Raw genomic sequence first — 16,574 nt, 5'->3', positions numbered from 1 at the left:
CTGGCTATATTTCTACTAAAATTGTAGGATTTATTTACTACTTAACACTTAAAGTGCCGTTGACATGTTTGAACATGAAAATTGCATTTATTTCAATGTTAAGCAATGGCGGGAATTCCCGTCATCAGCACCCAACGTGTTAAATAACACAAATTTTAATGAGTACTTAGGTTTGCTACAGGTAAGTTGATGGGGTGTTTTTTAATTGAAATGTTGATGGCTTATTATAAAAAAAAAAACATTGAAAAACTTGATTGGAATATATCCATAAACAAGCAAACTACAACAGTTTTTTATCCTTCATAAGAACATAACAGACACATCTATGAATTTTCTAGATAATTCGTACAAAATATATCCTTCTTTTCCAAAATATTTAAAAACACAGCACTAAATCAAATTTCAATATGAGGCACACTCAATCTTGTTAAAATGAAAAGACCAAAGATTATCAATTATAAAATATTTATTCTTATATATATACAGAGGTTTGTGAAAATACTCATTCGCTTTCTAGTGTGAGTGTCTATTTCTCATGTTACACACATAACAGAGCCCATCACACCGGGTACACAAGTCGACCAGTCGCCAGATGCCACAGCAGACTGCCCCAGGGTAGAGGGGAGGGAGGAGTTACGATGTCTGATCTACAAGCCTTCACCGTCTCCCACCACGAGTCTTGCGTAGGACTGGCTACAAGCACAAACTCACTTCCTCTCACAATCTTGGGACTGAGTCTTACTGATCCTACGGCAAACAAACCACAAGTCATATTTTAAGGATAGTTACAGATAAACAACCACTAAGAAACCACTTTGCAGATGGCGTGAAAACGCTGTACTATCCCCGAAGTAGGCTGTAAGCACAGACCGTTAATGTCGGGGATGTGAGGAGCGTAAGTTTCAAGTATAAGGCGATTTAGTGGCAACCAACATTTTTTGGAAAGCCATTAATTTCCATTATAATCCACTCTTTTGTCTATCACGCTGCACAAGGCACAAGTGCCTAAGGTTGTTTTACTGTATCACAGCTTGCCACAGAAAATTTGGGTCCAAGGTACTAACAGATACATAAAAGATCAACACAATATAATGCTGATTATTTAAATCCTATATACAGATTCCATACATAACAGCTTAGCTTTGACTTTGACTTAAGTATCAATTAGTCAAAGATAATAGACATACATTGATGAGAAGTAAACCTACTATATTCATCAATGGGCTGTCAGTCTATCATGTGGGGTACGCACATTAAATACAGTAAAACTCCAACCATCCAGAATAGTTTATCAAGGTAAAAATTGATAAATTTGACTGCAACAATTAATTTTGTCTACATTTGGCAAAGTGGCATTTTGTTCACTAGATTTGTTTGTAAAACAGCTAATTCCTCAACATTTTACTTCGTTCACTTTTGCAATTTTGTCTTGTTTGGTTGCAGTGAGGAAAAGTAGGGGGCAAACGCAAACCACTCCGGAAGACGACAGAACAAAACAATGATTAGGTTAGTTAATTTTAATTTAATAAAAATCAATAGGGAATTGGCAGCACAATAATATGTAGATTAAACTAATCTTTACATGTAAAATGTAGTAAATAAACAAAATACCCCCGCCGCAGCAAACCTGCAGACTAAGCGAATTTCAACTCGTCTGATTACATTTTTACTAAAATATTTCCATACATAAGACATATTATTCCCTATTTAAATAACATTAGATTAAAGAGTGCTTAGGTTTGCTGCTACGGGGAAGGTAAAAAGTGTTTTTTGACCATACGTCAATAGTATAGGATGAAATAAATAAATTTGCCAAATTTTATCAATATATACCCATAAACAAGTAAACTACAACAATTTTCATTTTCTCCACAAGAATAACATGGGAATTTTTAATTACACTATTTTTGAATTTTCTCCGTGACCGTTAGGCATACAACAGCGCTTCAATATACTACATTATTTCTTTTTTTAAGCTCTACAAAACGGTTTAGAAAGAAATCGCAAAATCTTTTGTTTTTAGGTTCAAAAATGGGAAAAACCCATTTTTACCCCATAAAACCCCCCATAAACCCCCGTTCCCATGGTCTGATTATGCTGGATCGCGAACTCGTTCGAATAAACGTAGGTTTACACGTTTGTACCAAATTTCATCAAAATCGGATCATTTTTGCTCGAGTTATCGCGCTAACGGACACATATATATATATATATATATAAATATATATATAAATATATATATAAATATATATATAAATATATATATAAATATATATATAAATATATAAATATATATATAAATATATATATATATATATGAATTTGAACGGATGGTGTTTTTGGCCTCTAGGGACCTCAAAATGAAAAATTAAATCGGTCTCGGGTCCAGGTCTTACCATGAGTACTACGGTAATAGCTTATTCCCTATATGGGAAATTCGCTAAAAAGGAATGTTTTGGTTGAAAAAAGAAATAGCTAATTCTTTATTAATTAAGATAATTGACAGCATGTAAATGAAGGGTATTTTGTTATTTGCCAATTTAGAGGTTAGCAATTACATTGTTTATCCCATTGCCTCAATAAATTAATCCAGCTCACCCACTAAAAATACTTTGTTGAGCATAACAACGTTTTAGTCCTCAGATACCAAAAACTAGACAAAAAGGTAATGTGCAATTTGTCTTTTTCAACCACTAAAAAAATTGACATTTTATCTCTTGTTTAAAAAAGTGCCACATTGCTCACTTGTTGCACAAACAACTATAATTTCAGTTTCATGCAGTTTGCGGTAACACCTTACATATTTTAATGTGTGCAAATTGTTTCCATGATTCCAATGTTCCATTGGTTCCATGTTGAACATTGTTTGCATGTTTCCATGCGAGTCTGTCTTAGTGTTGTACTGATTGGCAATTAGTCATCTAGAAGCCACAGTCATAAATACTTTTTCTAGGAAAATCCAACAATCGGGAATTTTGGTTAACGTGATAGGGTTACTTTTAATCTATCTGTAATAACAGTTCTACTGTAGTCACAAGGTAGAGTTTGGGACAGTTAAACAATTTTAAAATATGCTAATTACATTAAAACTCTTACTCGTAGTTGCTGGTGAGTTGAACAACCAAAGCAGGGTGGAGTAGAGTGGGAGACAGCTAAGTATGAATCTTGCCTCAGTCAAGACACCTCCTGCAGCAATCAACACCAGGCGGATCTAAACAAGACAATCCTATTGAGCAGTCTTCACTTGCAGCTAATAACTTGAGTAAACCGATAAAATACAGTTCAAGTGATGTTGAGTTACCTATAAAACAAGGTGAGAGCTACTATACCTTCATCCCAAGACTGGGAAAATCCCATCTAAAAGATGAAATGGACAGCTAAGGGTGGATCTTTATCTTGCATCTCTCATTAGATATATTGGTACTCATTATTTTGATATGTTTTCCCCCCAAAAGCTTTGAGAAACTGAAACTAGATTATTATATCCTCAAGATGGGTAAACCCATGATGGAAATATGTATCTAGCCTAAGTAAATCGATGAATAATAGGGTAAGAGGTTTATATTTATTGGAATTTTTGTTGTTGTGCTTGCTTTAGACTTTTTAAGTGAAACTCCTCATATATTTTAGTGCTTATTATTTTTTTTTTGTGTTAACAAAGAAAGTTTTTTCAGTAGAAAGATTCAAAAGTTTGTCTTTAAATACACGAGCACGATAGCGTGTTTTGTCTAAAAACTCAAATGTTTGATAACAAATGTTCAGCACATTATTATAATTATTTTTTGTTGACTTGTGAAATCACAAAGAACTGAACGTCTGGTTCTAAATGTGCAGTATCTTTGACAACAGTATCCAATAGGTGGCATAAAACTATTTTTGAAGTAATTCATTAAAAAACATAACAAAATCAAACTTGGTTTTGAAAACAATCATTGTTTTAAAATATAACGTATTCCAACTACCAGTACTTATCTTGTAGGTTACTTACAGCTGTGAAGACAACGTAGTACACCAGAGTGGTGGGCAGAAGAAATAGTAAAACCGTGAATGATATCGTTCCAATGAGTAGCTGCTCAGTCGTGTAAGGACAAGAATCAACCCGTCCAGGCACTGGGTTGCGCTTACGGCCTAGAAAAACTCGAGACAGCGACACCAACCCAGTTAGCTGTGCTCGGTAGAGCCTACACAGGAAAACATACAGTATGAGTGACAAGGTCCCACTTTCTTCTTACACAAATACAGTTGACTATTGTAATTGTTTGTATGGGACTGGGAGGGTGCCGAATCACCAAAGACATTGGAGAACCTAAAAAAGTACCAAATTTAACCTATAACCTAAAAAAGTCAACTTATGAAGCTTTATTATTTGCTCTGAACTTGGGCCTTAAAAAATCAATTTAGGCAATATTTTACAAAAAGTAATGATCAATACAAAAATCCATTTAATTTAGCTTTAGTTATTACTCTTGCGTAGTAAGTTTACTCTTGTAAACCAGATTATGATTAAGTAGCCAATAGGTCTACTCTGATTCAATGAGGCCTATTTCTATTGTACAAGTTTAAATGCTATAAACATTAGGTAGGCCTACTTAAAGAAAACAAACAAAGTACTTAGTCACAGTACTTAGTCTGCCCATCAATATGCTATCCTATGCAAAGACTGCAGAGTCAGACTGAAAAGATGTGAAACTCCTGTCACAATGTAAAATATTGTACAGATATTCCTAAAATTGAAACTGGAATAAATGAGATCGGTCACACATTTTGTAGAAAAAAATGACTCAGTGTGTCAGATATTTAAATGCATGGACGCCTGCAGTATTTGGAACAACATCCTGAGGGGGAGAGAGGGTCCGGGAAAATATGTTCAGTTGTCTATTATCAATTTAATTTGAAACGGAGACTCAAAGCGGCTTGGATAACATAAAAGTGTTTAGTTGTTTTTAAAATTTATTTTGTCTATTATTTGTAAAATATTATCAGGCAGAAGGCTACAAAACTTAATCCCAGCATATAAAGTTTTTTTTTAAATAATTTTACCTAACCCACCATGTTAAACTTCCCTATCCCAAGCGTGATAGAATCTACTCAAGCTGGTTGACTGGTTGTTGTTGAACAGTATACAACTTCTTTACTACACGAGTGAAGTAAAGTTTCAAAAACTCACTCGGTGAAGTAATGAAACCCATTCAAATAACATTGAGTGCTTAACTTAAAAAATATACCTCTATGGAGCCAACGACCTTCAACGCTAGAAATTAGCTGTGCACTTAAATTTTATTGTTTTAATTTAAAGAGTTTTCCTAACCTAGCTTTTGTTTGTAAAAGAACGTTAGTGTTAGAAGATGAGTGAAATGGATAATGAAAAATTTTGTACGTAACCCTCTGTATATTGTCGGGTCAGGTAAAATCTTGTACGTTACACGTTACGCAAGAGCGTGTTTACATCACTTAGGTGAATTATGCAGCTTCCGCTTGTTGCACAACATTCACCTGCGTGATGTAAAAACACTTGTACTACACTTGTAAGGTAAATAGCTATTAAGTTGTGATTTGAAAAACTGATTTTATGTCTATGCCTTGTTCCATAGCTTGGGTTGTTGTACGAACCCAAGGTCTTGAATTTTGGTAAATTATTCTTTACAAACAAGATCAAATCAATGATATATTGGGCAAAAACAGTAAGAATACCAAGTTTTGAAAATTGTTCTTTAACTGAAGTTCTCCAATCTTGAATGTTTAACATGATGCGAAGTGCTTGTTTTTGAAATGATATAGTGGGAACTGGCCCTTTTTTGGCCATCAATAATCCGGATAATTTGATAACCTGGATGGGATCCGGCCCCAATTAATCCGGATTATTAACTTTCTACTCATGTAGAAGAAAATACACAAATGAACATATAACATAGAGTCTTCAGAGCTACTTGATCCTTTTTCAGTAGTGGAGTCTTTGTTCTTGTTGTAGGTTGTTCTGGTTATGGAAGAAGGAAGAGTACGGTACGCTGTCTAGTTTATGGTTTTTTTTCACCATCACTAAGTCACATCTAAATATTATAGGTAACATACAAATTATTCTATATTTATAAACATTCTATATTTTCTTTGTTTGGGTGGGATTATTAATAATACTGTGATATATTAACACAGCAGAATTTTGTAATTAATTATAGAATAATTTTTATAGTAATTCACTAGTTACTTATAGTATCCAATAACCATAGATTAGACAGCATATTCTTCTTCTTCCTTCCCATGCCACACCCAGAACCACCTAGAACAAATACTGTATACTAGACCTACTGAAGAAGAAAGTAACATAGTTCTGAAATTCTATTTTTTGTGAGTTATTTTTTTCATCTATTTTTGTCAGTAAGGTAAGCCTACTGTTTAACATATCACCACAAAAATTCTCAACTATAATATTATAATTTTCAATCGTTTGATTTTCTGTTGTAACCATTGAATTCGTACCCAATTATTAGCAATTTTAATATTGTCATCAATTGCTCAAGAGACAGTGAAGGATTTGTAAACTGCATAAATAGGTAGTCAAAGATACTTCTGATTCAAATTATTAAAACTGTATAATATATGGTAAAGGTTACAATATTTTGAGTGCAGATAAACCATAATATGTAGTTTATGCACTTCTGTAAAACCATGTTATGAAAATTATTGTGTTAAATATACCGTTTGATTGATTGATAAAAAATTACAAAAATATAAAAATATGTTATTGATAAACCCATATCAAAATAGTTGTTAATAAATTATGTCACTATTTTACCGATGGCTATTGAACTAAGAGATTATGCAAGATAGTACATTTAGAGTAACCCTACAGTAGGCTACTCGTGTAAGGATTAAACAAACAAATGTTGTTATCAACAATTCCTTACCTTGCAGCATACACGTAGATGATGTACACATGAAAACTTGCAATTGCAAGCAGGTCAGCGAGGATTGCAATTTGGAAAGATAATCCAAGACATCCGAGGCAAACAAATGCTTGTAACCCCAGCTCAAGCAATGGCCTTGAGTAGCCTAGAAATAGAATAGCATCAAATTTAACTTAAGATTTTAATAGATTGAGTAACTATGTTATATAATATATAGGCCTATGTTTATGTTTTTCTGTTTTGTTTTCAACACCAAAAAGGCATTATAGTTCGGCCGCTTAGAAAGCGACCTCCTCCAGCATTGGTTTAGCATTAGCGCGCAGGTCGTTTTCTAAGCGGCCGAACTATAGTTGCATTTTCAAGAGGAAGAAGTTCTGCACATATGATAAAATATTTTCTCAAATTGCTTAGTTTCACTGCTCCAAACAAATTTTGAAAACATACGGTAATTAATTTTCATAACTATTTCCCAATTTTGAGCACTTTTTCCCCTAGCAGTATTTTTTGTGTGAATTCAGAATTTGCAAAAACGTGCTGGACGGAAAGAGAGCAACTGTTATAATGGCTCGAATTGCACATAATAGCAAAAAACATAACTCTTGAAACTGGAAATAGGCTACACAAATTTAGCAAACACAATTTTGTTTCAATAAAGCTTGCGATTTGCAGCAATCTGTGCGGTTTTCGTATGTGTTTTTCAGGGTGAAATAGTCATTTGCCCCAAAAGCGCCAGAAAAAAAACTGCCAAAAATGAAAATGAATAATGGATTTTGCTTCAAAATTTGTTAGGAGTAAATTGTGAAACTAAACTTATTCCTTTTCCCATTTTAAGCCATCCTTAGGTTTACTCTAGGTTTGTTCCATTATAATTGATGGGGACAGTGGTAACGTCGTCTAATCCAGCCACTAGGTGAGGTTATGAATTGTGAATATTTAAAGGCATGATGCACTGTGGATGCGATACTCCCTGGTGTGGATTAACGTCTGCACTGGTGAGTACTACGACTATCCGCAGTACTACAAGTATTACATGTACTATTACAGTACTACTCAGTATTACAAGGCAAAAATGTGGTTCGGAATCCATTATAAACTGTAGGTCCCTTAGTTGCCATTGGCTGTGTGGGCTATTAATTAACATTTGTGTTTAAGTAAAATGTCTGCCTTAGTTACTAACAAGACTACAAGATCGTGCCACTTATCCTACACTCATCTCCATTCATACATTTCTATGGTCGCCATTTCAGATTAAATTATTAAACATTAAAGTATTAAATTAATTTCTTTTGTTAGACGTTCTTGTGCTAGTGACATGTAGACAAATAGTAGAAACTAATTCATTAGGCCTATACCAATTCCATTACCCTTTAACAGCTTAATGCTAAGTCAGATCTAAAATGTTTGTTTTCAAAGGTTGTGGGAGAAGAATTGCACCACAAAGCAGAGCGTTTTTAAACTTTCTGCATCAAACTTGAAAAAAATCCAAAGTAAATAAATCGCGTGTGTGATAGTTTTGACCAATATTTGAAAATAAATAAGTGTTCAAATGCTCGTATCGATTCAAATACCGGTACGCCTACTGTTATTACATTGAATTGCTTTGGAAATTCGGTTATTATGCGTTCTTTCACACGATCGTAGCACCCAGTTTTGACATCACAGCTTTTGTTAATGTAGGCCTAATGCATGATGTTTTGTAGCATTACTGTTTGCGGAATGGTGAATTTTCTGCAGTAGGGTAATCAAAGTTGTCGACTTTCTACAGAAATATTTTCTGCAAAAAAAAACAATTTTATTAACTTGTTATAAAGCATTTTCTGTAGAAACTCATACAAGTTAAGTGTAAGAAAGGACCATGTGGCCCTAACTATGACTGTTAAATAATTAAAAAAATTTTTAAAAACAATCAGTTGGAAAGGCTAGGCTCAGCAGCCCTCTTCGTCTTAATGCCACAATGCCACACTATAGTTCACCCGTAGTTCTGCTTTGGGGAATCGCAAAAGCAGTTATTTTTACCTTTCTTGCATCCTAGGTTACAAAATACTATTCAGAATGTAGGCCTACATCGATCACATACATCAAGTTAAATTGGAATTTTTCTACTATTTTTAATACTTTAATACTTTCTTATTAAATGGTGACCATACAAAGTATGTATTTTAAGCCAAGTATGAATGGAGATGAGTGTAGGTTGAGTGGCGCGATCTTGTAGTATTGTTATCAAAAGTAGTGCCCTAAATTCAAACTATTATAATTTCATCCAGTAAAGTCCAATAAATTAATTTGAAAATATTTTTCGAGTTTTTTGAAACATACATTTAAGGTACCTAGTCAAATTGGACAGAATTTAACAATAAACGTGAATGCTGGTATGAAGTAACTTTTCCTCGCAACAAATATTAAATGCCTGAAAATAACTGAGATCGATATAATCACCCAAAATTCTAGCAGGCTACATCTCTCCTCTAGTTATTCTGGTTTATATTGAAGTTAGTTGTCTTGTTTAAAGTTGTTTGAAGTGTTAAATAGTTTTACAAGTTTTGTCAAAAGTCTTAACTAAATAGCACCATACTATTCACCTATTATGATGTACAATTTCAGTTTCTTACCTAGGAATGCCCACCACAAGTCGACATGGAAAAGAAAGAATTTCCCGAGTACATTGTTTAGAGGTCCGTTTAGCTTGAGATCTGCAGGACTACCCATTAGGTAGCGTACCATGTCCTTCAGAGAGATGAGAACAACCTGTGAAGAGCAAAATGGGTACCAATAAAATGGAGGTTTTCATTTAAAGTATGCTTAAAGTTTTAAGGTATGTTAGCTTAGCATAAGAAAGATGGAGGGTGGATTTTTAATTTGAATTTGGTAAAAAATTGTTTTTAATCTTTTTATTTAATTTCCCATGTCAACTGAGTACCGAGAAGTAAGATATTGTACAGAGGATACAAGCCTAGGGACAACCGTGGGTCTATAGCTCTGATATGTTGGGGCGGAAATGTACTAGAACTAGATCTTCAAGCAAGGAAGAGCCCGAACGGCGATGGCCATAGCATTGTATAACAGTTGAATCACACAGGTCTAGCATTGTACCGATGTAAGGTAATGCTGATATTACGTACAGCGTGAGCGCTGTAGTACATGTTGGCGAGGGGGAAAGGAGAGCGAAGACAGCGGATGACAAATAGAATTTGCTCTAGAGTGCTTGACACCACTTTGTGTACCATTGTACGTTTCTATCCTCTGTTTCTTACTCCTCTAGCTTAATCAAAGAAGTGTAAAATACCCCAGCCGCAGCAAAACTTAACACGAAGCGAATTTCCATTAGCCTGATTGGATTTACACTAAAATGCCTCCTTTAAAATATCACATTTATTTATTCCCTATTTAAATGGAGTTAGTTTAACGAGTACTTAGGTTTGCTGCAACAGGGAGCAGCAGTACTAAAAGTGTTAAAAGTGTTTTTTTTTTGTTTTTTGTAAAATGTTAATAGTTTAGTAAGAAATGAATGTATTTTCCAAATTCGATCAAAATATGTTCATAAACAAGCTAACTACAACAGTTGACTTATTCTCTGTAAGAATAACATGGAAATTTTTAATTTACCCAATAAAACCCCCCATAAACCCCCGTTCCCATAGTCCGATCATGCTGGTTCGCGAACTTGTTTGAATAAATGTAGGTTTACACGTTTAGGCCTATACAAAATTTGATAAAAATCGGATCATTTTTGCTCGAGTTATCGTGCTAACGGACACATATATATATATATAAATATATATATTATGAAAATTGTAGGCTAGTGATTAGGGCTACTATTTTGATATACAGATGCATTATTAAAAACTAAGTAGGCCTACTTTTTTTATGAGTTTCAGCAATATATTGTGGGATGAATAACGATATATATCAATATTTATCCAATTTCATATTAATACTAGAGGACCCATGTTGCTCTGCAGCGTTTTAATACATATAATATCCGATAAATAATAAAAATTATTATTTTTGATTGAGAGTACTACCGTACAGTATCTTGAGCTTAACTGATTCTAACGACCAGTAGCTCAAATTAAAGCCTATAATTTACTGATTATTTTGAGTCTAAAACATATAAAAAACAAGAAACTGGAACTATTGTTTTTTAACCATAGAAAAACCTTATGAAAAATAATTTGAATGTATGTTGTTCACCTTGCGTTTGCTTGAAACTCGTCCGATTTGTAAAACTAATCGCTTAAAAATGAAAGCCGGTATTTTGCTGAAGGATCTTAGACCACAATATATAGGATATTTAATTATATAACTGGTGAAATACATCTTAAATTGAAATAAGAATTCTAAAAAGAATCAAATTATGTTTTTTGGTCAAGAAATACAGTAGGTAAATATATGCCGATGCATGATGGCAAATCTGTGCGTGCATGGGTGTAGGCACGTCACCCAGGCTGTAATCCTCTTAATCACGGTCGGTTGACCTGTCAGTTCTAGGTTGGTGTCGAACGCTTCCGCATCATACCGTGCATAACCAAACTGATCGCGGCAAATTGTTAGCTCTATCACCGTCGCTGTCAAAACGTATCGTTTGTAGGTTAAATTGAAATTTAATTAAACTGTCATAACCTAACCAAACTAACCAAACTTGCTGATAATGAAAAATCGAATAAAGGTTTACTAATCAAAAAAATTGTTCTGTTCATAAAATAAAATTACAAATGCCTAAAATTCAATTTTATAAATTTTAATTATAAAATTAAACTATAAAAAAATTGTTCTGATCATAAAATTATAAATTCTAACAAAAGATGTACAGTTAAGAAGTAATCACATTCTAAGCGAAATCTTTGACAAAAAGTTAACGCTTCCGGTGGGACTCAGAATTCTCGATTCCCCACCCCTCCTCCGGTGACCGCTACCCTCAGGCCATAAATCAGGGGATTAACCTAAACAAAGATCTGGGCCATTGTCCGTCTATATAATAAACAAAACAAAATAACAATGTTTGATTCCGTAAAAAGCAAAATCAAAGGCTTTAGTTTGTTTATCTTAAGTACTTAGTTTGTGGTTTTAGTTAAAAATAGTTGTTTTTATTTTTCAATAAATATTACCAGTAGACTCCCTCTTATCCGGACACCACCTTTTAACTGGACATCGGTTTAATCGGACTACACTTGGGCAGAAATGACATGTATGAGGGGGGTGAAAGCAGAGTAGGCATATTGGGGATAGTGTCGTGCTCTTTAACAACTTGTATTCCTCCATTACCACATGATCTCCTAGTTTCATTATTTAAGCCATCATTTTATTCTAGTCCAATCATTGTCAAACCATCACCTTTTTTGCCCTTTTGTCATTGTTAAGTTTCCTTTCATAATTTAGCCTATATTTGCACTGTTAAATCTTCAATCCATATTTGATAACCTTTCATCTCGGTTCATGTTCCTCCCAATGTTGTTACATTTACCATTATAGGACTTTAGTCACAATCAATTATTGTCACACTCACATTGTTCATATTTCATTACTAAGTTGTGAACCATTAGTGTTAGCATGTATTCATAAAGCATGACCAAATAGCAAGATGTTAAACTTACAGCATGTTAATAGTATTAATCAATCCACAAATTGTTATGCATGTAATTGATTGTAGCCTGCAAAGGGCGATTCCCGTAAACAAATAAATAAATGCATTAAATAAATACAGTATGCATTCAAACTGTCCGATTTTACGAGTTTTTTGGGGACGACAGTCGTCGGTTTAACCGGAAAACACGTTATCCGAACTGGCCTTGGTGCCGAGGAGTCCAAATAAGAGGGACTGTAATTGATTTTGGTACCTACTGTAATATATAATTGTTTAGGCCTATATTGATTAAATATCCATAGGAACTAGGGCCTATATATAAGATAGGCTACATTGAAATGGATAATTATCGATGTTATAACCTTTTTCATCCAATAATATATTGCAGGTTCTCTGATTTTTCTAACCTCAAGAACTAAAACAACATAAAAAATAAGATAAAATTAAGTTAAAAGTTAAACTTACCTCGGAATTATCAGCCAAAATTTGCAATATGTCTTTGACATTAACTATACTCATGAGCCAGTAAATGAGAAGCAATCCTCCAAACCAATCAGCAACTATCCCAAGGATATAATTTCCGCTAACCAGAGTTGTAAAGCTCTTTCTTTGGTGAATTAATTCAAGGTATTTTATTGCATTTTTAACAAAGGCAGATATGTGTAAAGCTAAGGTAGAACACTTTAATAGCCAAAATAAAACAGTAATAAATTCATCAATATGCTTTAAAATACCAATTAATGTGACTAAACTAATTTTTGTGAGAGGTGCCAAGCCACCGGAACGGTTTTGTAGAGATTGTCGATGTTTTAAGGAAATGATTAAAAGCTTAAAATGATCATCAACTGCTCCACTTTCTCTCTGCCTGTAACAATCTGGCAACAGCAACTCTGACTGTAGAAAATTACACTGATTATAGACAACTACCTGGCAGTTTTCCCGCTCAACATTCACATTGTTACAAATAACTTCTTCTAACACAGGGAGTTTTTCAAAGCTTTTTAATCTTATCCAATCAGATTTCTTATTTTTTGTTTTCTTTTGTGAAATATTCCCAACAATCCCAATTGCATCTTCAGGAACTGAGCTTGTATCAACAACTTCATGAATAAAAAAGTTTTTGGTTTTAAATAAATCGTCACGGATTACTTCGCCACACAAGAAACCATGATCACAAACAGCATTAGATGGATAAAATAACACTACAGGATAACCAGAGTAACTATTAGTAGGCATAAGTAACTAGATAGGCCTATGATCAATAAATTAACTTTCCTTTCTCTACAAATTATAGCCTAAGTTGATTACCAATCTAAAATAATTAAATAAATTACAAAGCCATGTTTCTTCTCTTCATAGCAAAGAGTAAAATGTGATAAAAAAGGAATTTTCCACCTTTTGCGAATCTAATCTAACCAACCAAACCACAACAATCAGATTATAAATAAAAATTTACTATTTAGGTTAGGTTTAGGTTGACAGGACCATTGCTCAATGGACATGACAGGAGGTGGAGCGGTGGGAGTAGGCATGCACTGCAGCCTGTGGTGGGTAAGAAATGTTTTGCTAAATATAAATTATTTTTTTACCATGCAGCTGCGATGGCTAAAATATAGCCTATACCATAGACTAACCAACACAAGGGAGTATGTTTTATCTATGCCTATACTGACTTCTGGGCTCAGTCGGGACATGCCGTCATGCTCAGTGATATTACAAAACAAAGGCCCCGATGAAAATAAATAAAAGAGCCGTCAACTTCATGACGTGACGGTTTTTGGATTTTGCTTTATCTATATAATTAATTAATTACTGAGCGAAGCTTTTATACGTTGACTGTTATGCATTCCGTAACGCAAACTCATCCTAGACGGCTGAAGCAATCATTTTCAAATGTTGCATGGTGATAAAGACCATATCGGTGAGTGCTAACATCCATATGGGTTAAATAATTCTCTAAGGAATCTGCCCCACGGGATCTTAAAATCTCAATGTAATCCTTATAGAAGCAGTGTTTGACACAAAAACAAAGGCATAAGACCAACTGTTGACTTAAAGGAATTATTGTAACTTTCATTACAGAAACTGTATGGATCATAAACATAAACAAATTACGTAACTAGCTCGAACCACTGACATTAACATAAGGGTTGGACGATTTTTGACGGTTTAATTTGAATAATAATACAAACATGCTTGCTTTCGGTCTAGTGACGTCCTTTTTTATGCTGATTAATTCAGTTTCTGTTTTAATATTCGTGCTGTTAATAATCTTGTTAAGTACTATTTAAGTAACGTAATTATGTGATTAATTCTTGGTTTCAGTTTGAACATTATTAAATATTTACAACCTAGAGATCAATAAGTTGATTATTAGGTGTATTTGTATGAGTGTTTCATTATTTCATCAGCAAACTATATATACATTGTTATAGCTGTAGACAAAAGTCAGTGGTTTTAAATACAACGGACGAATCAACCCATTGTGACGGCAGTGTTCTCGTATTAGCACCAATGTTAATGGCCAAACAAAATTACGCAGCACTAAGATTGAATTTACGAAATTTTAATGAACTACAGAGTGGGAAAAAAGCAATGTTGCTGTTGGCACCGTCCAAGATATTGTACACAAACGTGAAGAAGTCTTATCACATCGTTGGAGATGCAGCTTTTATGATAAATTATAAGTTAATTTAGTAATTTATTTATTTATTTGACGGTAACAACCATTTACAATAATGCTAACATGCTATAAAATGCTAACAAAACAATACGTATGAAAAGTTTGATGGCTAACATTGGTGTGGTGCGTTAACATCATGACATAATAATTATAATTAATAATTATAGATGTCCCAAACGACTGCCTCCTTACAGGCGGCTGTGCTCAAACACTATGCAATACAGAGGTACCGATTGTCCCTATTGAAACTAAATTTTTTTAACTTGGCATTAAGTGTACCCGAAAAAAATTGTCATTGGTACCTGCCTAATGTCTCACAATTCACAAATTCCAATGAAAGACCCTGAACCAAGCAGTTGTTGATATTGGACAAAGAGAACTCGTTGCTGGGTTGAAGTATTGCAGTGAGCCGCGTCCGAACGATAGATGGACTGCTTTTCAACCCAGGATTTCCAAAACAATATCTGATAAAAATAACGAAAATTTTGTCTGAAAATTAAACTAGTCTAATATCAATATTCAGTACCACCGTTATTTTAGTTAGAAGTTTTCTCAGTCGTTTAAATTAATTTCCCAATCAATATAGTTCTTGTTTTAGTTCTGGGGGGGTCATAAGAGAGTGCTATTTCACGCGTGTTTTAATTTGTATACTTGTCATAAAATAAAGTAAAACTATTTACAGTTGTTATGAGTAAGCAAAATGGGTAGAAGCCGAAACTGTTTTGGTTGAAAGTACCACCTAGCAGAATTGTACCGCCCTGTTGGAGAAAAAGTTAATTTACCATCCCAGAGGTTTTAAGCTTAAAACTCAAATGAGGTTTTAAAGAGCCATATCATATCATCTCAGTGTTTTTGACAAATTGTTACTCTTCACTAGGACATGGTGATAGCTCACATTTCCGAATATCATATAGACGCATTTTTATCTCAGAAGTCCTTTCGGGCTCCACCCCAGTGGCTCTGGAGTTTCCCATGTTAACCATAAGTAATCATATTTAAAAGAAATAAACGAATTCTGTCAGCTGTTTCAACTACACAAGTTGGTTCTATGATATTGCATTTTTTTATCATAATTTATTTTACCTGTTCAAATATGAGAACAATAAGTAAAACATATATCTAAAAAACCTTTTTTTTATCATATTGAATAGCATTAAAAAAGTTACAAGCAAGGGTTACCAACAGGGTGCAGTACTATTATTTTTGTACATTTATGAAAACATCTCTCCTATAAAGGCCATAAAGGTTACATTTTGTTTTTAAAAGGCTTATGTGAAACTATTTTTTTTCAACAGATGTAAAGACCAAATTATTCTATTTTGTGTTCTCTTCCCGTTGCAAAGCACGGGTACAACAGCAGCTATTATAATATAAACCATGATGACTCTGCTCAGTTTTGTGGACGCGA

General features: G+C 33.8%; 1 protein-coding gene across 2 annotated transcripts; it reads right to left on the bottom strand.

Annotated features, from left to right (window-relative positions):
* Positions 1-454: 454 nt before the first annotated feature.
* LOC128996840 (phosphatidylinositol N-acetylglucosaminyltransferase subunit Q) lies at positions 455-13,960 on the bottom strand. Of its 2 annotated transcripts, none has more exons than XM_054422341.1 (6): positions 12,949-13,960; positions 9,512-9,647; positions 6,903-7,047; positions 3,989-4,181; positions 3,097-3,211; positions 455-747 (listed from the first exon to the last, which is right to left on the bottom strand). In XM_054422341.1, exons 1-6 carry the CDS (start codon positions 13,717-13,719, stop codon positions 560-562), a joined length of 1,548 nt encoding a protein of 515 aa, XP_054278316.1. In that variant the 5' UTR covers positions 13,720-13,960; the 3' UTR covers positions 455-559. The 2 variants fall into 2 exon arrangements, with proteins under 2 accessions (XP_054278316.1, XP_054278317.1); XM_054422342.1 differs by having other exon boundaries at positions 13,411-13,960.
* Between the last annotated feature and the right edge of the window lie 2,614 nt (positions 13,961-16,574).

This window comes from Macrosteles quadrilineatus, unplaced genomic scaffold, assembly GCF_028750875.1.
Source record: "Macrosteles quadrilineatus isolate MER2022 unplaced genomic scaffold, UCM_ALF_1.0 Scaffold_6__1_contigs__length_79288215, whole genome shotgun sequence".
In the NCBI taxonomy this organism is placed as follows: Eukaryota; Metazoa; Arthropoda; class Insecta; order Hemiptera; family Cicadellidae; genus Macrosteles; species Macrosteles quadrilineatus.
The sequence above is the reverse complement of the archived record's forward strand: the minus strand, read 5'-3'. Positions and strand labels throughout refer to the sequence as shown.

Coding starts and splice junctions, on each gene's coding strand:
- LOC128996840 (XM_054422341.1), bottom strand. CDS start 13,719: ATGCCTACTAATAGTTACTCTGGTTATCCTGTAGTGTTATTTTATCCA. Junction 9,648..12,948: donor TTTTGGCTGATAATTCCGAG/GTAAGTTTAACT, acceptor TGCTCTTCACAG/GTTGTTCTCATCTCTCTGAA. Junction 7,048..9,511: donor CTTGTGGTGGGCATTCCTAG/GTAAGAAACTGA, acceptor TTCTATTTCTAG/GCTACTCAAGGCCATTGCTT.